At 45.5% G+C, this 22,517-nt stretch overlaps 2 protein-coding genes across 2 annotated transcripts in view; one reads left to right on the forward strand and one right to left on the reverse strand.

Moving 5' to 3' along the window:
- The first annotated feature begins 735 nt into the window (after positions 1–735).
- BTBD17 (BTB domain containing 17) lies at positions 736–15,482 on the forward strand. Its single transcript, XM_048488711.1, has 3 exons — positions 736–861; positions 8,547–8,823; positions 13,474–15,482. Exons 1-3 carry the CDS (start codon positions 768–770, stop codon positions 14,552–14,554), a joined length of 1,452 nt encoding a protein of 483 aa, XP_048344668.1. The 5' UTR covers positions 736–767; the 3' UTR covers positions 14,555–15,482.
- A 5,097-nt stretch (positions 15,483–20,579) lies between these two features.
- KIF19 (kinesin family member 19) overlaps positions 20,580–22,517 on the reverse strand; it is a 42,561-nt gene continuing 40,623 nt past the window's right edge. Inside the window, exons 19-20 of the mRNA XM_048488710.1 lie at positions 21,635–21,794; positions 20,580–21,241 (exon numbers count right to left, since the gene is read on the reverse strand). Coding sequence (XP_048344667.1) covers positions 21,090–21,241; positions 21,635–21,794 — 312 coding nt within the window. The 3' untranslated portion in view covers positions 20,580–21,089. The remainder of the gene's footprint in view (positions 21,242–21,634; positions 21,795–22,517) is intronic.

The raw sequence follows: 22,517 nt of genomic DNA on the forward strand, positions 1-22,517 counted from the left end.
ACTGTGTCCAGTTCTGGGCTCAGTAATTCAAGAAGGATAATGAGAAGCTTGGATGGGTCCAGTGCAATAATATAACAATGCAATGCATTGAATGAAATAACACCCATTCAACACTTCTCCTGGGCTGTTGCCCTAACATACAGAAACCAAAAGGCCAAGTGTGACAAGAAGGAAATCTCTGAGATGTCTGTGCACACATAAGCACATATATTGAAGAAACAGAACAGCTCAAAGCAAACATTCTTTCAAAAATTGCAGGCTGTACTTTTTCTCAAGCTACACTTTGTTGAAGAGTTAAGAAATTGGGGTGGGTGAGCTGAACCTTCACTGGCTGCTTTATCCACAGTACATGCATTATCCACAGGTACATGCGTTACTGCAGCTGTCTCAGAACTGCCTTCATCACATGCTGATCTTGTTTTTAACAGTGTGTGATGCTAATAGCTGTCAGAGACTTTGAAGTTGAGAAACTTCTTGGGCTAAAGAACACAGATGGGTTCTCTGCATGTGACTGTAGATATGCTGAGAGCCCAAGGTAGGCGTGCTGTCCCAGGGAGGCTCAGCCAGCGGCCTAGTGAGCCCCACAAAGCCCCACAGGAATCAATTCACAATCTTAAGTGGTTTCCTTGGTAACAGCTGTTACTAGTTTTCCACCAATCAATGGCAAGCGGGGCTGGGAGAGTCAGTGTCCTACATAAAGAGTCAGACACATTAGCACGCTCTGTTGAGGGCTCATTCCCTCGGTGGACACGCTCAAAGAAAGAGCCATGGCGAAAGCAACAGGGGTCCGGCATGCCACACCCAGGCGATGGGCCTGCTCTTTAGCTGCACTGTCACTGCTGTGCCTGGCAGTCCAAGCAGGTAAGAGAATGATGCTGGGGTGAGTTTGCTGGCATGTCATTAGGAACTATAGTTATGTTGGCAGGGCATGGCTCAGAGTCATCGATGCAGTCAGCAAGTGGGACATATTGTAGAACTTCAGCACTAGGAAGTATCTTTCAGAGACTCTTTTCAGAAGTATGTTAGCCAAGCGTGTTGTAATTTTTAAGGGACTGACAAGAACTGAGACCTCGAGTATCTAATGCGGCAGCAACACAATGATTCTGGTAACATATCTTTGTTCATGGCTTAAGTATCCTACGGCAACAGACAGTGGGGCGATGCTGTTCCCAAGCAAATTGTTCCACATTGTTGATCCAGGTACATGAAGATCACACAAACAACCTGAGATCACTCTACTCACCCCCTATTCTAATTCCCCCCATTACTAGACACCCCCCCCACTCTAATTCCCCCCATTACTAGACCGCTGTGCTGGAGTAACGATCCAATAGGTTTGTGTAATTTGGGCATCCAGTGAGCAAGCCGCGTCCAGCTGGAGCACCCTGCAACCTTGATCTTGAAGATCTGGCCCCTTCAACTCTGCCCAACAATGCTCAATGTCACGGAGCCCTGTGGAAGAGGAAATTGGACTGCATCCTAAAAAGAATGTATCCACAGCTAACTTCCTGCTTCTTCCCTGTGCCAAATTTTCAGGTCTTTCCACTAAACAAAAAGGCTCTATTTCCAATCCTCTAGTCATCTTGGTTTAACTCTGCCGCTTGTGTTTCTAATACTCTGGATAAGACATGGACTTAAAAGATATAATATCTGAGCCAAATTCACTGTGGCGTAAGTAGTAATAGTAGGGTGGATGCAGGAGTGCCAAAGAGTAAACTAGGATTGCATATGCTCCAGCCATCCCCATTTAATAGGACTTTATGTGAGGTATAAATTCTTACTGCTGCTTACCTGCTAAATGTATCTGGCTAATGTACATGGCAGCCTGTGCTTCCAACTGGGAACTAACATTGCAGTCCTAAACAGAGTTACACTCTTCTAAGAGCATTATCTTCAGTGGACTTAGAAATGTATACTTGCACTGTAAATCTCACAACTTGGCTTGGATAAATTTTTCATTCCGAAAAATTCAGTTACTAGAGTGAGATAGTTTACAATAAATTGGAATGACCACTGACCACTGGGCTGCCTGGGACTGCAAACAAGTGGTTTCCCATTAATGTGCTAATGAGCCTTTTATTTAATGTAAAATAAGCAGACCAGTATTCCTATGTTGAATGGTGGGAGTTACGGAATGGCTACTTATGCAAATATTGAGCCAAATGGAAATAAGGGCACATGAAGCCCACACACAAAGACAGACAGGGAGACCGGCAATTTGAAGTTTACAGAGGGGGGAGGGTATTTTGCAGCTGTGTGCCTGCCTTCTGCCTGTTCTCTGGAGCAAAAGAGTCACAATACTTTTCTCAAGCGATTTCCACAAAAGTGGTGTTTTCATGTAAATAGCCAGGTTTCGTCTCCCCTTTATGTAGCTCTCCCCCATTCTTCTGTGCCTCTTTGTTCTGAGGAGTGAGATTCTTTTGCCTTTGAGTTTTAACCTTTTATCCTTGCCCAAGCTGGACTGGGCAAGAGGACGATGCCAAGATACAGAGAGTATGAACAGGCTAAGCTTTCTTTCTCGAGGGAGGCAGAGGAGTGTTACTTGGCTCAGTGAGAGAATTTAATTCATCCGGTGGCAGTGATTTCATTGAGTTAATGACGGCTGTGAAGCTTTTGGCTCCGACCCAGCTCCCAAGAGTGGTAAGTGAATGCTCGGATACCCACAAGTGCTCGCCAGCATTAGGCAGGGTTCTGAGGACTAGGGTGACTTTAATTACCACTGTCAATGTGAGGAGATTGGAGGCAGTCAAAAGTTACTGACTTTTAATGATTTAATTGCAAACCTTGCAATTTGGGGGTCTTGCTGAAAGCGGTAAGATGTACAAAATCCTTGAGAAAGCAGGCATTCTTTTTAGGCTTGGTGGTGCAAGTCTGGAAAGCTTACTGCAGTCTGTCAAAGATTTAAAAAACAGCAAGTATTAAAAAAAGCATATATGCAGTTTTTAAATCCATGGAATTTGCATATTTAGGGATTAATGATATTGGAGTTTTTCATTCCTTAGATATCTAATGTGGAGTGGATATTACCTTTAAAACAGGATTGACAGTTGCTACATTTAGAGTATATGGTATGTGGTACCATTTAACCATTACACAAAGCTGTCAACTTCCAGATAGGGTGTGGAGATGCTCTGGAATTACGGTTGACCTCTAGATGGTGTAGATCAGTTCTCTGGAAAAATGGCTGCATTGGAGGGTGTCAGGATGCCTTAATGATCCATAGAATATGTTGATAAGGGGAAGACCCAACAAAGCAAAGAATCCTGGGGTCTGACTCCAAACCCCCCAGTTCAGAAGTACTGCCACCATCCCTTTTGTCTATCCCAACAACCAGAAGCCAAAGGGCAGACTTCCAGCCTGCCTGGGAGTGCAAACAAGAAAGTCAGCCTTGCGAGGTAGATCACTTGCAGAGTGAGTAAAACATCTCAAGGTATGATTAATATTAAAATTGTGCAAGAATACACAGAAGAGAACACTAGCCACGATGAATAAAATAATAAAACCCATTCCCTAGAGGAATAATTAAACAGGAAAATAATATTGGTCTAAAGCAAAAGGCAGAGCAATGTGTTACCACATCCGAACTGTTCTTCAGCTGCACAGATTCCACTCTATCCAGAGCAGAGTTTCAAAGTGTCAAGTGGCCATAGTTTTTGGCACCCAAAGTACACTTGTTAAGATCCACAAGGGTAAATTCTGGAACTTATTGTAAAGTACCAAGGAAGCACAATTTGAAAGACCAGATCGCCACAGGGCGTATCTTCTAAAGATGGTACCTAGGGCAAGCTTTGAGCTGCATCTCTCCCAACCCCACATGGAGTTGTGGGATGCGCAGTTCAAGGCTGGTCTCAGCTGGGTTTAGCTTTAAACTGCAGACTCCACCTCTGACACAGCAATAACTCTTCCAATTTAATGTATTGTCAAAGGCTTTCACGGCTGGATTCAACTGGTTCTGGTGGGTTTTCCGGGCTGTGTAGCCGTGGTCTGGTAGATCTTGTTCCAAGATCTTGTTCCAAGATCCATCAGACCACGGCCACACAGCTCGGAAAACTCTTCCAGTTTAATTCCTTAGGAGTGGAAGCAGAATTTTGTAACCTTGAGACCTAACCTGGGGAGTAAAACATGAGAGCGTATTTTATTCTTGAGCATCAGTTCCTAAAGGTCTGAGCTCTGTTGAAGCGCAAACCCACAGTTGACCCCCTTCTATTATTTGACTTACATGATATTGCTTAAGCAGCCAAAAGACCAGGAGCAGTACACTAATATAATCCCCCAAATTAATCCCTTTTACCACCTGCAGAAATTTAGCTGCGAATAATGTAATTCTATTATCTTTGTCAGATTGCAGCTACTGAATTAAATTTTGTGGGGAAAAATAAGATTTATAGGATAAAAGTTGCCCTAAATATTTTTGCCTTGGATCATTCCAACAACAGCAGGACACCGGAGTGTCTGCACAGCCACAATCACAACTTCTATCTGAATAGGAAATGCCCACAAAACATCCTTTGGTGACCTTAGATGGAAACGCATTCAGCCTAACTAATGTGAAAACACTTTTCTGTATTGATGTACCATTAAATTAAAGATATGTTGTGGAATGGAATTATATGGGATCAAGCCAAAAGGCAACTAAGCAAACTCTTACTACTTAGATCAACATGCTTTGATTTCATTCCTCTTGTGCACCTTATTGGGATTAAAACCCAACAGCTGCAATCTATTTTTCCAAAGGGACACAAATTCATTGATCAAGACTGCAGCATGGTACAGTAATTGGGGGGGGGGGGCACCTTGGCACTAAAAGCTTTGCTCCAGGTATAAAGTTCCTACCTCTGGTGCAGAAAAAAACAAATTAGGGCATTATTGAAACATTTGGTTTAAGCTTAATATTGTAGTGATTAAGAGCGGTTCCCCACTCCTACACATGCTGGTGACCTTGAGCTAGTCACAGTTCTCTCAGAACTCTTTCAGCCCTATCTACCTCACGAGATGTCTGTTGTGGAGAGAAGAAGAGATTTTGGGGTGTTAAAAGATAGGCCCTTCTTCAGACAATAATCAGAAAAGTCAAGTGTTTTATGGAGCCCTATTGAAGAGGGGGAAAGGAGCAAAGAATGATCTACCTATAACAGTTGGTGATTTTGCTTGATCTGCCAGTATGAGAGCATGGGATGAATAGGGTGCTAGAAAAGAAGTCAAATAATGTATATATAAGTTAAATAAAAGAGAAGCCAATAAACATTTTTGTTTAGCCCCTGTGTTTTGGATGATTTCTTCAGTTAACTGTCCATATATTCCTGTTCTAATGTGAGCCAGAGTTGGAGTATAATTGCCAGATAAACTACAGTAGCCTTCTGTCAATTGAAGGGTTTTTTTTTCTAATTTTCCTCAAAGGTGCTTACTGATAATAGAGTCAAAGACTTGTTTTAAACCTGTAAAGGCTGCATACAGAGTACCACATTTAATTGTGGTATCTTTTTTAACCAGCAGTCATAGGACCAAACTATGACCATCCAATGGTTGCCCCTTGTGGAAGCCAGCTTGTTCTATTTCCAGAATATTAAATGAATAGGCCCATGATGATAATTTGTTATACAAGAATGTGATGTCAAGTTTCTCCACTACAGCTAGTAGATTTATGGGACGATGATTTGGAGGATCCAAAAAGCTTCCCTTCTTATAGACTGGAACAATTATGGCCCATTTCCAAGAGTCAGGCATCATCTCAGAGTTGTTTATTATGGAAAACATGGGAGGAAGGATTCTAGCCCACCTCACTGGATTGGCTTTAAAGGGCTCAGCAGTGCATAGATCAGGTAGTTATGGAGTTTTACATCTTTAATTAAGATGATTATTTCACTGGTAGTAACTAGAGGCCACTCTGAAGCCAACAAACAATCTGGTACCTTTGGATTGGGGACAGAGGAATTAAAAAAAGCTGATGAATGTTTCTTCTCGTGAAGTAAGATAAATATGACACATAAATCTCCCTCTTGACCCTATACTATAGGGCCTATATACTACAGGGCTTATAGCAGAGGTGGGATTCAGCCGGTTCGCACTGGTTCGGCAGAACCGGTAGTTAAATATTAGCTTGGTTCGCCAAAGCGGCTGCATCCCACCACCCCAGGAAAGGCAATGCGAGTGTACTGTTAGAGCTCTGCCACCATGGCAAGCGGGAGCAAGGGGGCTACTAGAGCCTTGCAGAAACCAGCTGCCGAGGCTTCTGCGGGTCTTTGAAAGGCCCCTCACTTCCCACCCTGGGGTATTTCAGACCCCCAGGTGTAGTCTTGCCCACGAGGCCCCAAGGAAGAGACGAGACGCGGAGATTTCATCTGGTGGAGAGAGCCAGTAGCAGGAAGCGCGGGATCCCGTGATCCTGGCAACTCTGCCATGTGCTCGCCCCTCGCACCTTTTATTAGGGTTTCACTGGGGGCGTGTAAAGGGGTCGGGCAGGCGGGAGAGCGGGAGGTCGGGAGAGCGGGAGAACGGGAGATCATCATGTGTTGCATGATCTCATCGGGCTGCTACGTGCGGGAGGAAGCATCCGCGTCTGGGTCTAATCCTCACCTGAGGGCAAGAGCCCTTTTGTCCCTTTGTATGGGACACCTGGTGACCGCGAGTCAGGCAGTTCATGACCCCGTGACTCACGGGGGAGCGGGGGTTGGGGGAGCGTATGCGCCCAGAAGGCCGTAGCCGGCACCGGCATTCCAAGCGCTCTTTCTACGGTTCTGCTGGGTTCGCGGGCTCACCCCTACACCCAGGAAAGCCTGGCAGTGATAGAAGCTCGGCCCCTGCCACAGCAGCCAGGTAAGTGTGAGGCATGGGGGGGGGGGATCTACCGAACCGGTAGATAGATTAATAGAATCCCACCACTGGCTTATAGCCTCATTAATCAACTTCCAAAAGACATTTGGGTTGGCTGCTACATCTGCCTTCAAGTTATGGTGAGCATATTTCAACCCATAAGCCTTTGCTAATTAATAATATGCATATTTAACAAAGGTTCATGGGTATGTGGTTTTGCAAGCTGGGGAACATGAACACCATGTTTCCTGACCCGGTAGGTGTGTGTGACCATGGGGGTGTGTGGCCCCATGGGGATGTGGCCCTGCCACTGCCCCACCCCTGGTCTCTTAAAAGCATGTTGCATGAGGTCTGTAAATGTTTTCTCCCAGGCTTTTGGTAGACCAGTAGCTGGGCTTCAGGGACCTGGGTGGGAGGGAAGCTCCCCTCCCCCTGTGCATCCCTGGAGGCCGGCTCCGGGGGGGGGTCGACCATGGGTGCATGCCTGTCAGTCATGTGGGGGTGCCTCCAGTGCCCCCCCACGTGACTGAAAGGCATGCGCCCGAGGTCCGTAAACCTCTGCTTGCCATGAGATCCCCATAAGGACTCTTGCTGCTGCATTCTGGACCCGCTAGTGTCTCTGGATTAAGCCCAAGGGTAGTTCTGCGCAGAGTGGATTGCAGTAGTCTTACCTGGAGGTGACTGTTGCATAGATCAGCATGGGATAAGTAGGGGGCCAGATGCTTTGCTTGACAAAGATTAAAAAATGCTACACAAATTGTGTACACTACTTGTGCCTCCATTGCTCATGTACACGACTTGTGCCTCTGCTGCTCATGTGGAGGAGTGGGAAATCAAACCTGGTTCTCAAGATTAGAGGCTACCTGCGTTTAATCACTACACCACACTGGCTCTATTGTATGTTCTACTGATAGCACTACCATGCTTCAACTAGGGTAATCATATTTGTTGAATGAAATAACTGAAAACAAACAAAGGGACATTATGATTAGTGGGGAAAAGTGGATACATGTCACCCCAAAAGTGCATCACATCTATTACTTTCAATGAGGAATTAAATGCTGGGGATTATGACCAGTTCTCCCGATGAAGAATTTAATGGCGAAAAGCAACCAACACTGGGGAGGCAATATGATTCCAGGCATATGTGCTAGGGAAATATGTATATATTTTAACCCAAGGGTCTGAATTTAAAACTCCAGTTGCCAAAAGAAGAACACAGTGGGTGGCATTAGCTTGGAGTGTTTCTTGAAGTCAACACAGGTGGAGTATTAATCACTGCTGGCAGCTGTGGTGGGCTATGATTGCCCGTGACTGAGTATCTTCAGGGCCTTATGAAGCCGGGCCTGCTCAGAAATGTGTAACTGTAAAGGTTAGAAGCTGTTTGGGGAGGAAAAAAATTTCCTACTCTCAGATGTTTGTTGCAAGAATTGTTGCTATTCTGAAGATCAGCTGTAATTGTGGGAGAACTCCAGTCAAGGCCCCACCTTGAGGAGGATAAGCCTAAATTCAAGGAACATTTAAAAGATTGGGATCATCCAGTATAATCATAGAGATAAATAGAGAAAGTTTGAACAAATTGACTGGAATGTTCCTTCACCAGTAAACCACACTCCTGGGACAAAGACAGGTTTTAATTTCCCAGTGCTTTCCCACCTAGCTTTACCTCATAGAAATCAATAAAACGAGTGCTGTCATTATTTTCTCACTCATGCCCCATTTGTGTCTTTTTCCTGCAGTCCAGAAAGCAGAGCTTGGTGGGGATTCTACGGTGGCCACCATCAACCACTCCCTTTCATTGCTGCAGCAATTACAAGAACTCCTGCACAACGGGAATGCCAGCGACACTACCCTGCGGGTGCGAACAACTGGCTCCGATGAAATCAAAGTCTTCCACACCCACCAGCTGATGCTCAGCTTGCAAAGTGAGATCTTCGAGAGCCTCCTCCACAACCAAACAATGTTGACCCTGCACGAGTCACCTGACAGTGCTGCCCTTTTTGAAAAGTTCATCAGGTAGGAGAGTGCCACTGCATGTTCCCTCAAGCATTGTGAGAGCTCCATGACCGGGTCAGAATGGGTCTGAAGGACAACCATCGTGACTCTGAGGCTACGGATGCCAGAGTCCAGGTTTGACCTGGGGATCCCCCAGAATTACAGCTCACGTCCAACTATGGAGATCAGTCCCCCTGGAGAAAAGGGATGCTATGGAGGGTGGACTGTATGGTATTGTACCCCATGGAGGCTCCTGCCCTCCCCAGGCACCTCCCTTCCCAAATCTCTAGGAGTTTCCCAATCTAGCTGGCTGGGGGGACCTATAAGCCCTGCCTGTGGGTATTCAGCTGGCAAAAGGGTCAGATCTTTTTCTTCTGTCATTCTTAATGGCCTGCTACCTGGCTGGGCCTTGCTAACTTTGGGGGCAATATTGCCTGTGAGCCACAGGGCTGAGAGTATTACTTGCTGAGACAACAAGAAATGAGGAAGGAACAGATGAAGTACATCCTGGACACAGTCAGAGTTGAACAGTCAGCTGCTTTGCAACAAAAGTTTTGTAAATAAACTAATGCTTGCACCTTAAATTGTGTGCACACTTTGAGGTCACTCTCTTGGAAAACCAGAAAGAAATGTCATGCTGCATCAGGGATTGCTGGAAACTTTGGCCAATTGTGCTCAAGATGTTTGGTATGCAAAGGGGGCGAAAGTCCGTCGTGGCAAAAATTCTTGTATGGACATATTTTCTCAAGCCCTGCTTTATAGAGATGTATTGGGAGGAAATGGCACCCAGAGACAAATTGTCTCTGGGCACCCCCCCCCCCACACACTGCACCTCGAGCCACCCCCCCCTCCCCTGGGCTCCTGGAGCTTGGCAGCCCTGCTTCTGCCGTCTCCTCTGCAGGGAGCAGAAGAGACTGCTATCCACCGTCCTCTGAGAGATGCTCTTATAAGCACTGAGGCTGAGGATGGGGCTCAGGGGTGTGTGGCCCCACCCCACCCCGCCCCACGCCCCACGCCCCACGCCCCACCCCAACCTCAGTGCTTATAAAAGCACCTGACGGAAGACAGCAGTCTCTTCTGCTCTCCTGGGGAAGGGGGTGGGGGCGGCATCTTTGGGTGTCCTTGACCTTGTCCATGTCGATGATGTGGGCAGGGCCAAGGGAGCTTGAAGACCTCGAAGCAGCAGGATTTCCTGCTGCCTCATCGTCTTCGCACCGGACCTAGTCACCTGGGGGGCCAATTGTGCATCCCCCACATGACCAGATTAGTGGTGCCTGGGGACAAGGGATACCCCCTGTTCCCAGGCAGATACGCCACTGCTGCTTTCACTTTCCATTCTCTCTGTGGCAAGCAAGCGACTTTTAATTTTCTTTGCCGCCAGAGTGGGCAAATTTGCCAGTGAGTAGAGCTTTGCCCCAGTCATGTTCCCTCCTCCCACAGCCAGCCTACCTAGCTTCACTCTTCTCACTCCTTCACACTGCCATCCATACCTTCCCCCTTGGCCCCCCTTCCATGTTGCTGGCTCCTTCTCTAAATGCCCATATTGAGTTATTGATATCTTGATGTAATAAGAAGAGAGAGTTGGTTTTTCCAAGGAACAAAACAAGCAGGGTCTCTTTTTGGCTCTACTCCACCTACCCTGCTCTATTTCTGTCCTCCCTGATGACCAGGAGGGCTTTTATAAATTTTACAAACTCACCTTTATTTGAAAAGAAATCTCTCCTGCTCTGGCTGCAGCAGCAGCAGGAAGTGTGTGTGTGTGTAGGGGAGGGGGATTGAATATCAGGTCTAGGCATGGTCGCCTTCTTCAGCAGGGAATTAGTTTGGCTGTTTCATTTGGGGGGGATTATTTTTGGGAAGGGCTATAATATTGATATGACTATTAATAGAAATATCAATATAACAGTGATTAAAAAGCCTTTGCAAATCCAGCCAAATTGGGTGTGATGAGATCTGTGCCTTTAAGACTGAATTGATGAGCAGAGTTAAGAGAACAAGGAGAAGCAGAGGCCCAGAAGAGTTCTCTGCAGAAAAAAACTGCATGGCAGAAGTGAGTGCGTTCTGGTGTGTAAGCAGGCAAATGTGAGGAGACCCCCCCTACAGTCCCACTGTGCAGCGAAAAGCCCCAAGGTAAGCATTCCATATATAATGGGTCTTTATAATTTTACCATAAAGTTTCCAGTGATTCCTGGAGAAATATGATATTACTTCCAATTTTCCCTGGAAGCGATGTCACACTGTACAATGAATGCACCCTAGCAGGGCAAAGGGGAAACAAAACTCAGCCCTAACTCAATATATACTATTCACGAAAAATTAAGTAACATAAATAAAATCAACCAAATATTTATTATAAGACGTAGACAATCAATTAAACACACTGCAGGTCTAAAATACAAGTTTCTACTTTTACAGAAACTATAACAATACAACATACACAGTTGAGGTCAATATCAAAGGGTTGATATTGACCTCAACTATGTATGTTGGATTGTTAGTTTTTGTAACTTGTGTTGCTTTAATAAAGTTCCTCACAGCTGCTGTGTGACTGTGATGAAAATGAGTCGGGTCTGGGGCTCCTGACCTGATAAAAAATAAAGCGTATTTTGGTTCTCACAAAGATTTTTTTTTTAAAAAACTGTAATTAATGATTTTGCAGCCCAAATTAGAAAGGGTTTCCCTTCTCTCCACCTGCTTGACCCGCTTTACAGAGTCGGGGGGGGGGGGGGGTTGGGTCTGTCTCAGCAACCTGAGTCATAAATATGTCATCAGAGCTGTGCTTGTAACTGCAGGATACATAACTCAGAATCTGGTTTTCTGATCAAGTCTCAGTTTTCTGTCAAATTATTAGATCTCCTGTATATGAGGAAAAATGTAATAAACTGGGAGCAGCCTGTACATTTCAACATAAATGAGAAATTTGGGCAAGGGGTAGTATAGCTCAGTTCCTATCACCGATTGGAATTTTAATTATGTTCAGGTCCATGAAAACCCTTACCATTCTTCCCACTGGCTAATCAGTCCTGAGAGCTGAAACACGAGTTCTATTTACTCCCTAGATTTGGGAGCCATCACAATAAGTATGTTAATTCTTTCATGTTGATGTACCAAAATCTCAGCTTTTAATTCCTAATGTGATTCACAACAGTGCAGAAAACATGGTGGACATTAAGGCTGTTCTATTCAGTGTGGGTCCTAGGGTTACCAACTTCCTTGCTGTGCCTGGAGATCTGATGGAATTACACCTGATTTCCTGGCTACAGAGATCAATTCTTTGGGGGTGGGGGGGAAATGGCTGCTTTGGAAGGTAGAGTCCATGACATTGTACCCTGGTGAGCACTGTCCCACCCCCACCCCCCCGCATCCGCCAGCCCCAAATCATGCCTCCAAGTTCCATCCCAAAGACTTCCCAACCTAAAGCTGGCAATCCTAATAGGACCTTTTATCAAAGTAATTCTAATTGCACCACTGCAACATGGTTGCTTTTTAACACTAAGAAAGAAATGTCAGAAGCTTTCTGGTTTTGTTCCTGTGGCCTGGGTTTGCTGGAGTGTTAAGCTGCTGTTGGGAATGTTCTCTGCAAAGGAGCCTAAAGATTTCTGGACCCTTAAGGCCCACTGGCATAATTCCATTATGCTTTGAGAGCCTAACATGCTACATGTGAATGAAGAGCAGCAGTGGCGTTGTGGTTAAGAGCAGGTGTACTCTAATCTGGAGGAACCGGGTTTGATTCCCCACTCTGCCACTTGAGCTATGGAGGCTTATCTGGGGAATTCAGATTAGCCTGTACACTCCCACACCTGCCAGCTGGGTGACCTTGGGCTAGTCACAGCTTCTCGGAGCTCTCTCAGCCCCACCCACCTCACAGGGTGTTTGTTGTGAGGGAAAGGAGTTTGTTAGCCTCTTTGAGTCTCCTACAGGAGAGAAAAGGGGGATATAAATCCAACTCTTCTTCTCCTTCTTCTTCTTCAATAAATCCCCTACTGGAAACTTTTTGCAAAATAGCTTTAGGAATGAATGAATGGGAGAAGCACTGTGGGAAGTGAATATTTAACTCTGCTTTCAATGGTCACTTTTCCCCCAGCAAAATTTTAGATTCTAGATTCATGTTTGGAAGGGTAACTAGTAAAGTTGCCAACCTCCAGGTGGCACCCAGAGATCTCCTACTATGACAATCGATCCACCTCCAAAATCTCCAGGAATTTCCTAGTGCAGAGATGGCAACCATAGTAAGTAGCATTTGGAATCTTATGGAGAAAACCTTATGAGGTAAATCTTATAAGGTAAATCTTAAAGGTGGACCTCATGAGGTAAATCTTATGAGGTAAATCTTAAAGGTGAATCTTATGAGGAAGAGAGGTTAAACACCTCTCTATCCTATTGCTTCTGCGTTGCAACTCTCCAATACCAGAACTGTTTTGCAGTGAAGAAGCGGATTGTCATTTCATGTGTCTGCTTGTAATATGTAGTTAGATTCTCTGTTTCTGAGAAAAGGTAGACTCTTGTCAAATCTGATGAGAAATGTTATGACTTGTGGTTATGTATCTTTGAATTGAGAGGGATCCTGAAGCTGTGTGCAGTGAGGGAGGAGGTAGTGAGCATGACCGTTGTTCAAGGGGTACTGAAGGAGAAAAAGGGTCAAGAGGAATTGACACTGCCTCTCTCCTCCAGGTATCTGTACTGCGGCGAGATCTCCATCCTCCTCCACCAAGCCATCCCTCTTCACCGACTCGCTAGCAAATATCGTGTCTCCAGCTTACAGCGTGGCGTAGCTGAATATATGAAGAATCACTTGGCCATCGAGTCAAACCAGGGCCACGTGGTGAGCTGGTATCACTATGCAGTGCGGATTGGAGATGAGGCTTTGCAGGAGAGCTGCCTCCAGTTCCTGGCCTGGAATCTCTCCGCTGTGATGGGCACTGCCGAATGGGCCTCAGTGAGCGTAGAGCTGCTGCTGCTGTTGCTTGAACGCTCTGACCTGGTCCTTCAAAGTGAACTGGAATTGTACACCGCTGTGGAGGAATGGGTGGCGAAGCATCAGCCCGAGAGCTCAGTAGTGGAAAAGATGCTGAGATCTATGCGCTACCCTATGATCTCCCCCAGTCATCTCTTTCACCTGCAGAAGCAATCTTTGGTGATGGTGAAGCACTACAACGCTGTGCAGGACCTGCTCTTCCAGGCTTTCCAGTTCCACTCTGCCTCCCCCATCCACTTTGCCAAGTACTTTGATGTCAACTGCAGCATGTTCCTGCCTCGCAACTACCTCTCCACCTCTTGGGGCTCCCAATGGGTCATTAATAACCCAGCTCGGGATGACCGCAGCACTAGTTTCCAGACTCAGCTGGGACCCAGCAATCATGACTCTTCCAAGCGGGTGACTTGGAACGTCCTGTTCTCCCCACGGTGGCTCCCTGTCAGCTTGCGTCCTGTCTACTCCGATTCCGTCTCGGGAGCCATTCAGTCCATCAGAATTGAGGACGGACGCCCTCGGCTGGTCATCACTCCAGCCACAACCAGCTCGGACTTTGCTGGGGTCAGTTTCCAGAAGACCATCTTAGTGGGAGTGAAGCAGCAGGGCAAAGTCTTTGTCAAACATGCCTACAGCTTCCATCAGAGCACAGATGAAGTGCCCGACTTCCTGATGCACGCCGACTTGCAGAAGCGCACTTCTGAATACCTCATTGATAATTCTCTGCACCTGCATATCATCATTAAGCCTGTCTACCATTCGCTGATCAAGGTGAAGAAGTAGGAAAAAGTGGGAAGCCAAGGGACAGCAGGGCAAGGCATGGGGTGAGCTCTGCTATTTTGCATTGAAGAACGGTGACTCAACCACCATACACTGCAAAAAGTTTGACACATAATCTGTATTTTGCAATTTATGGATGCCAGAATGACTTTCTGTGATAAGCCCACAGTGCTCCACAATAACACCTGTTCTGGCAAATCTGGAATTTTTAGTTTTTTTAGATAGAGGGGAAATGAAGGGAGTGTGGGAAATTCTTTGGACATTTCAGTTGCTTATGTTTAGATCCCGTCCATCTTCCTTCAAGTTACTCAGGTAGAATTGGAGGATCTCTGTGGTGCTTTGAATTAGGATATTCTCAAAGGTACACCAATAGCGACAGCTTTGTCTCTTACCTACCTAGAACCTGATATGTTCTCCATGTTTTAACTTGCATGTCTGTGGTATTGTGTGAAATTGACCGATACAGGCAAAGAATGAAGCACTTCGGTAGAACAAAAAAAAGAGGTCTCTTTATGCTGTCCTCATTTGTCCTAGATATGTCAGCATTCTGGTTTGTTTGATTCCAACTCAAGGGATCCATGGGGTGTGCGTGCAGACTAGGCTAGGGTGGAGAGAGAAACCCAATCTCCAGCTGTCTCCTGCGAAGTCCAGACAGGGTAGCTTAAAGGATAAAAGGCATTTGAGCTCATAGCTTGGTTTGGTTTGCCTTCATTAGGGGCGTATATTTGCTTGATACTATTTAGCCATAATAAATTTACCACCAGCAGAAAAAAAGTGTGAAGCGACCCCCATTATGAGAAGTGGAAATAAGCATGAAAATAACATGAGAGGAGAATAAATGACTTATGCTCCTAGCCAGGGCAACCCATCCCACCCTCTGGACACCTATCATGTCCAGAACCCACCCCCAATAAAAACCTGCTGTTCACAAGCATTGCACTATTGGTCTTGATTTCTGTATCCCGGATTCTTGCCAGTGGCCACACCACAATTTGTTTTTGTTAGGTAAATAGGAGTAAGCTATTATCAGAAGGTTTTCTCAAGTTCCTTCACAGACACCTTCCAGTCCCCTTCCTAATGTTTCATTGGGAGAGTTCCAACACTCGAAACTCAAAAATGAATGAAAAACGAATGCTCGCAAAGTCCATTCCCTCTGCCCCTGCAGGAAGGAAAGCACTGAAGTGTCTCCTATGGCAGCCATTTTGTAGTGGACCCCACAACCCCTTTCAGCATCTCAAGTATCCAGAGCCCAGCCACGTTGGAGACTGTTCGTATAATGCATACCAACAGAACTAGAGTTTTGTCAATTTGTCACATTCATGAATTTCAGCTAAGGGTTTGTTTTAAGAATGTTGAAAGTGGTGTTGGTGCTTTAGTCTATGCACACACATTACTTTTGTCCTGGTGTATATAGTCTCTTATGAAACAGGTTTCTGAAACTGTTCAAAAACCTGTTCACCAAAAGTAAAAGTGGACACACCATGGACAGTGATGCTTTTATCATACTACACTGAACCATTGAAAGAAACAAATTACTGTTTATCTCCAGCCCTTGTCTTTCGTCACTGGTCTTTTGCATGTTTTCCCCATTCAAGATCCTTTTCCTGTAATATGCACAAATTCTGAATATTGAACAGAAACTAACAAGAAAATAAATAACTGGGAGAGAAATTAAGGGAAATGACTGAATTTCGCACTTTGCCATTCAGACATAATTACTAGCTTAAAAAAGAAACAATGACTGTGATAATGTCTTGTCAAAGGCTTTCACGGCCGGATTCAACTGATTGTGGTGGGTTTTCCGGGCTGTGTGGCCGTGGTCTGGTAGATCTTGTTCCTAACGTTTCGCCTGCATCTGTGGCTGGCATCTTCAGAGGTGTATCACAGAGAGAAGTCTGTTACACACTGTGTCCAGTGAGTCCACTGACTGTGATACATTATATAGAAGGACGGATAATGTATACATCACATGTGGACCCAAAATGTATGATACTCTGTGTAACAGAAGTTGAGATCTGGCCTGAAATTGTGGGAAGGGTGCAGATTTGTTGTAGTTTGAGGCCGAGGTAGAGGATTAGTACTTCCTATATCCCTGTAGGCAACCTCCACAGCTCTTTGGATGACTTATCAGCTGATGAAAATCAGGAAACTTGTTGCTGAAGTGCCCACAAAATGTTACATGAGAAGTTTTCCAATTTTGTTTGCAGCATTTTGCTCACGGAAGGACCTCTGGAGCACTTACTATCTTCTGTCCAAGTTTCGTTTCCATGCTTTAAACTTATGATTGTTTTCATCCCAGCCCAGCAAGCATTTCCTATAATCTCCCTATTATCCCCCTCAACATTTCCTCAATAGCTTATTGTGATTTTGTTTGCTGAAATGGCTTCCATTCCACACCTTCAGGGTGGAGGTACTTAAGTAACTCCTGCCTCAGAAATATGATAGTCAATCATCCATTTTGCAAGAATTCCAGCTCCTTACACCCTCCTTCCTTCATGCTCTCTCAATTGATGATTCTGTTGTTGTGGATTATGAACTGTGAATTCCAGTGTGTGTCAGTTTAGGAAGAAGGAAAGATCATGTATTGTTTGTGACCATATATGTAGAGGTGGGATCCAACCAGTTCTCACCACTTCTCTAGAAGTGGTTACTAATTTTTTCTGAGTGCCGAGAAGGGGTTACTAAAGCAACCTCCCTGCCCAATAGGGACTGGAGGTGTGTGCGTGCGGCGGTGCCACTGTTTGAATCCCACCACCATCGGAACCTGTTATTAAAATTTTTGGATCCCACCACTGCATATATGTGAAGGAAGCTTCACAGATTTACATTGCTGTCCTAAACAAAATGATACTTTCTAAGCGCACTGAATTCAGTGGATTTAAAGGGTGTAGCTCTGTTTAGGATTCCACTGTTTACCAGCGACAAGTTTAAGATGCGCCAAAGGGAATGTTAACTATTGGTAACAGGATTGAAGAAGTCATGGACATACAACCATGTGATGAACGGGAGGAATATTTCTGGACTAAATCAGTGAGGAGGAAAAAGGTGTCTCCAGTGCTGCCACAGCTACCTTAATAGTATGAGGCATAGCCAAATGCCCATACAAACCCATGCAGCTCTGTTGATAGCCCAACTGCGTGTGAAAGTGTTCACTGCAGCAATGGCACCAGGCAGCCACGTGGCAGGAACTGAATCCGAAAATCCAGAATCAGAAGCAGGAGAAACGAAAAAGAGGTTGACGAGGACTCCAGCAATGTTTGGAGCTTGCTGGGGAAATGCATGATCCTGTTCATCTGCCTCTATGGCAGGGGTCAAAATAGAATTACAACCGTGGTAACCTTAGACAAAATTAAATGGTGGTCAGAAACATTTTAATTGAGAGTTTAATATAATGTAACAATTGCCTCACTGGGCATCAACACCAAAACGTATCAAACACAAGATAACGTGCAGTAAAAAAGCCTGCATGCAACATATTGTGTTGAAAATAAATTGCAACTTATGAGAACCCCACACAGGGTTAGGAGGAAAACAAAACAAAAAAGCCTTAACAATGAGCGTATACAATTCTTCAGTGGAGGAACAAGTTCCCTGCAATGCACTATTACAATTGGGATAATACCTCCTTGTAATTTTAAAGAACAAACCACAGTACAATTATTTCCTGACTTTAATACTGCACAGTAGAACATTTTTACAAACGACAATGCATTAGCATTAACACACAGTCACTCCTACAGATGAGCACATAAATGTCACAAAAACAGCTTCTTCAGGTAGGGTAAATAAATGTAGGCTTGGTTTCCTTCCCCAGAAAAATCTTCCTGCTAGCCCAGCCTGTTTCGCTGAAATCAAACTACATATTAGCTGATAAGCGACAGACATTCAAAATGCCATTGGTATAAATATTTCTGTCAGCTTACTTACCCTCAATACTTATCATACAATATACTGTAATCTCAGCGTTGTGCCGGAATGCACCATTCACAATGTGCTACTATGGCATCCAGAAGGAGCCATGCAGGGACTTGGTTATTTAAAGGTGTAGGTTCCAATTAATATCCTAGCAGGTGCAAAAGTTTTACTAAGCACTTATACATAGAAATATTTTCCCAGATTACAAAAAGCAACCCAACTCCATTTGTGAATCAAGTCTGTTAGGTTCCAGGGAGTTGAACTAGTATATGAATATCACTTCCTGTTGTAGAAGAATTCTTCTTGAGTTCTTGAGTTGTAATTTACTTTCAATGCAGTGTGTTGCATGCAGGCTTTTTTACTGTGTGTTATCTTGTGTTTGATAAGTGTTGGTGTTGAAGCCCAGTAAAGCGATTGTTATGTTACATTAAACTCGTAGTTAAGGTCTTTCTGACTACAATTTAATTTTGACCAAGGTTATCACGGTTGTGATTGCATCTGGATTCTTCCATCCATGTGGCCAGTACTTTATCATCCATAGGAGTGTCAAATGTGTGGCCTGGGGGCCAGATTTTGCCCCTTGAGGGGTCTTATCAGACCTGCGAGCCAGCTGAGGCACACCCTTCCCGTCTGCTTTTGATGCTGGACTCACCAAGTCAGATCAGGAGTGGGGGGTGGGGATGCCTCAGCTGGCTCACAGGCCTGATAAGCCCTCTCAAGGCAGCGACCCCATCCTGCTGAAGACTTGCCACCTCATCCTGCTGCAGTTCTGGGCCAGCCGAAACAGCCACCCTCCCTCAGGGCCTGGTAAAGTCACATTTATGTCATATCTGGACTCATAGCAAATGAGGTTGACACCCCTGCTTTATGGTATTCTGCGCAGCTGATGGGATATGCAAAAGATGAACATCCATAATTTGACAGATGTCATGAAAATCCTTTGCAGATGAAATGTTGTGGTATCCAATCCAATGGCAAAGTTACCAGAAATTTTGTACATAATTTCCAAATCCTGTAAAATCCCCCCTCCCCCGTCCCCCAGACTTCTCTTTGGCCCCACCAGCTCAGAGCTCTGCTTGCCCTCTGCTTACCTTTTCCTGAAAATGGTAATGACATGTAGAGTTACACAGGAATTTCCCCCTTCCTATTCCCATATCCCTACTGTTATGAAGAATGTCAGGGAAAAACAGAAAGGTGCAAATTTAAAGGATTCCAATTTATTGAAATTTATTCGACTACTTAATATGATGCAAAAATATAGTGCGTTGCAGACAAGCAGCATGGGGTGACCAGGGGCGTAATGAGGCAGCCCTGGGAAAACTGTAGCCCTGGGCAAACCTGAGTTGGATGCCCCCCCCCCCAATGGGCAGCCACTCCACCACGACCAAAATTTTTTTGCACCAGGACATTGGTGCCTGCAGGGGGTGCATTTTTAGACATATCAGCACCACAATTTCAGCGTATCATCAGGAGACTGTCCTTATGCTACTCCCCATGTTTGGTGAGGTTTGGTTCAAGGAGTCCAAAGTTATGGACTCCCAAAAGGGGTGCCCCATCCCCCATTGTTTCCAATGGGAGCTAATAGGAGATAGGGGCTACAGTTTTGAGGGTCCATAACTTTGGCCCCCCTGAACCAAACTGCATCAAACTTGGGGGGTGCCATCATCTCCAGATGATACCCTGAAATTTTGGTGCCGATACGTCCAAAAATGCACCCCCTGCAGGAACATCCTAGAAATTGGCCCAAGAATCTTTGTTCTGCATTGAGTTTTCTGCATTGCTGTCAATGGGGGTTGCAGGCTGTGGGGGGCACATTTCTGAAGGCACAGTCTCAAAACTTTCAGGGGCTCATCAGAAGACTGCCCTAATGATACCCCCAAGTTTGGTGAAGTTTGGTTTAGGGGGAGTCAAAGTTATGGACCCTCAAAACTGTAGCTCCCATCTCCTATTAGCTCCCATTGGAAAAAATGGGGGATAGGGGCACCCCCTTTGGGGGTTCATAACTTTGGACTCCCTGAACCAAACCTCACCAAACTTGGGGGGCAGCATAAGGACAGTCTCCCGATGATACGCTGAAATTTTGGTGCCCCTAGCCTAAAAACTGCGCCCCCTGCAGGCCAAAAATGGAAAACCACTAAAATACCCAAAAACGAACCCAGCATTTTGATGCCCCTTACAAGGTGATGCCCTGGGCAGCTGCCCACCTTGCCCAATGGGCATTACGCCAGTGGGGGGTTACCCATCTCTCTGCAAGTTGGGCAAAAGTTGTGTGGTGTTCTCTCCCCACTAGCACAAAGGCACAGTAGAGCTACGAGTCCTTCAACATAAAACAAAGCAGAGATCTGTGCTTGCAGCGAAAAGGCTTTTCAAGTTCAATCCCAGTTACAGATGGCAATGGATGTTGTGGGAATGGATGTACATGCCTCTGCCCCTACAGACAGTCACTTTTTTTCAGCCTGGGGGATCTTGCCTTGGAGCGGAAATGCACAGGAATTCCTGTAGCCAGAAACCCCCTGGGCCTCCCTTTGGGTTGCCACAGCCATTTCTGTAGTAACAACCTTCCTACAACACCTTCTGAGGGGGTACCAAACACAGTTCTGTAGAGCTGTATGACGGTCTGTTCTTAGCATCGCCTGCTTCTGCCATCCTTGCTGTGAATGTTGCCACCATTCGGTGTGATATAGTTCAAGTGTGGACGCCGGCTGGAATGGGACACTTTTTTGGGTATGCCGGTTTGGTTGGAGGAGACAAAGAGGGGAGAGGCCTCAGTGGGGCCTGGAGGAAAGAATGTGGAAAGGAAGAAGAGGGAAATCGTTAGGTTGCACCATAGGTACATGTGCTCCTAACACAAATAGATTCTAACTAGGGCTGTCCAGATGCAACTGTATTACTCCTCAGCACTCAACCATCCTCTGTTGCAGCTGTATTAATCCATGTGAGAGTCCCACAGCCTTCCAGCCCCACATCTTCTCAACAGCGGGAGGTGGTGATAAGTCCAGATACATCACTCCTAATTAAAAAGATGGAATCTTGTCTACGCACCTGAGGGTAGATGCTCACCATAATTAGAGGCACCCAAATTTCTTACTGTGGGCCAAAGTGATTTTGATATGGCAGGGAGCAATAGTTGCTGGGAAGCTTTGGCCCCACTTGCCTCCGCTCACTCACCTGAGGATGGTTGGGCCTGCAGAGGTCTCACTCTAGTTAACTGCACTGCAGCTTTTCCGATGCCTCGGGTGGCTGTTGGCCCTCCTGCGGCCATTATCTTGTGCTCAGAGCTGCTTTCCAGTGGATGACAATGGGCGATGTTGTTCTTCGGACACAGGAGCTAAAGAGGGGGCAAAAATAGTCACATGGCTCAGAGAAGCAGGGAATGAATCTTCCTTCCCACCCCATGGTTTCCTATGAAGGCGCTGCAAAGCAGACTTGCAACCAGCTCTTCCTTGTCAATGTACATCAGCCATCAGCTGGGAACCAGTACCATGATGGACTGTGCAAGACCAGTTTCAGAGGGTAGCCATGTTGGTCTGAAGTAGGACAACTGGGTTCAAGTCTTGTAGCACCTTAGAGACCAACAAGATTTAGGGGTGTAAGCTTTTGAGAGTCCAAGCTCCCTTCATCAGATACATAGGACCGGTTTTCTAATTTTTAACCTTGGAATAAAGAATTCTACTTTTAGCAGAAGGACTTGTCCTGTGGCTTTTGCGTTTTCTCGCTGCACTATGGAAACTTGCCACATACTCCTCTCCCAAAACGTCTTCTTGTTCAAATGGATCATGGCAGGCAGTAAAAGGTATATAACTTGGTTGATCATTTGTACAATCTGTGAACTCTGTGCTGTGGGAAGGCCTTAATTGAGCCACCCCAGTCTGCCTTCCTGCTTTAGGAAAGAATATGAAAACCCCCAGAGAGACCAAGAGAAGAAGCAAAGGGACGGGAGCACCAGGTAGCACCTTCACTACTGCAAAGGTCACATGATGGTAAATTTAGTGAAATGACTGAAACCCACCCACTTCCTATCAACCAAGGAACAACAGTGAAAAAAGTTGGC

The sequence above is a fragment of the Sphaerodactylus townsendi genome, linkage group LG03 (assembly GCF_021028975.2).
Source record: "Sphaerodactylus townsendi isolate TG3544 linkage group LG03, MPM_Stown_v2.3, whole genome shotgun sequence".
Taxonomy (NCBI): domain Eukaryota; kingdom Metazoa; phylum Chordata; class Lepidosauria; order Squamata; family Sphaerodactylidae; genus Sphaerodactylus; species Sphaerodactylus townsendi.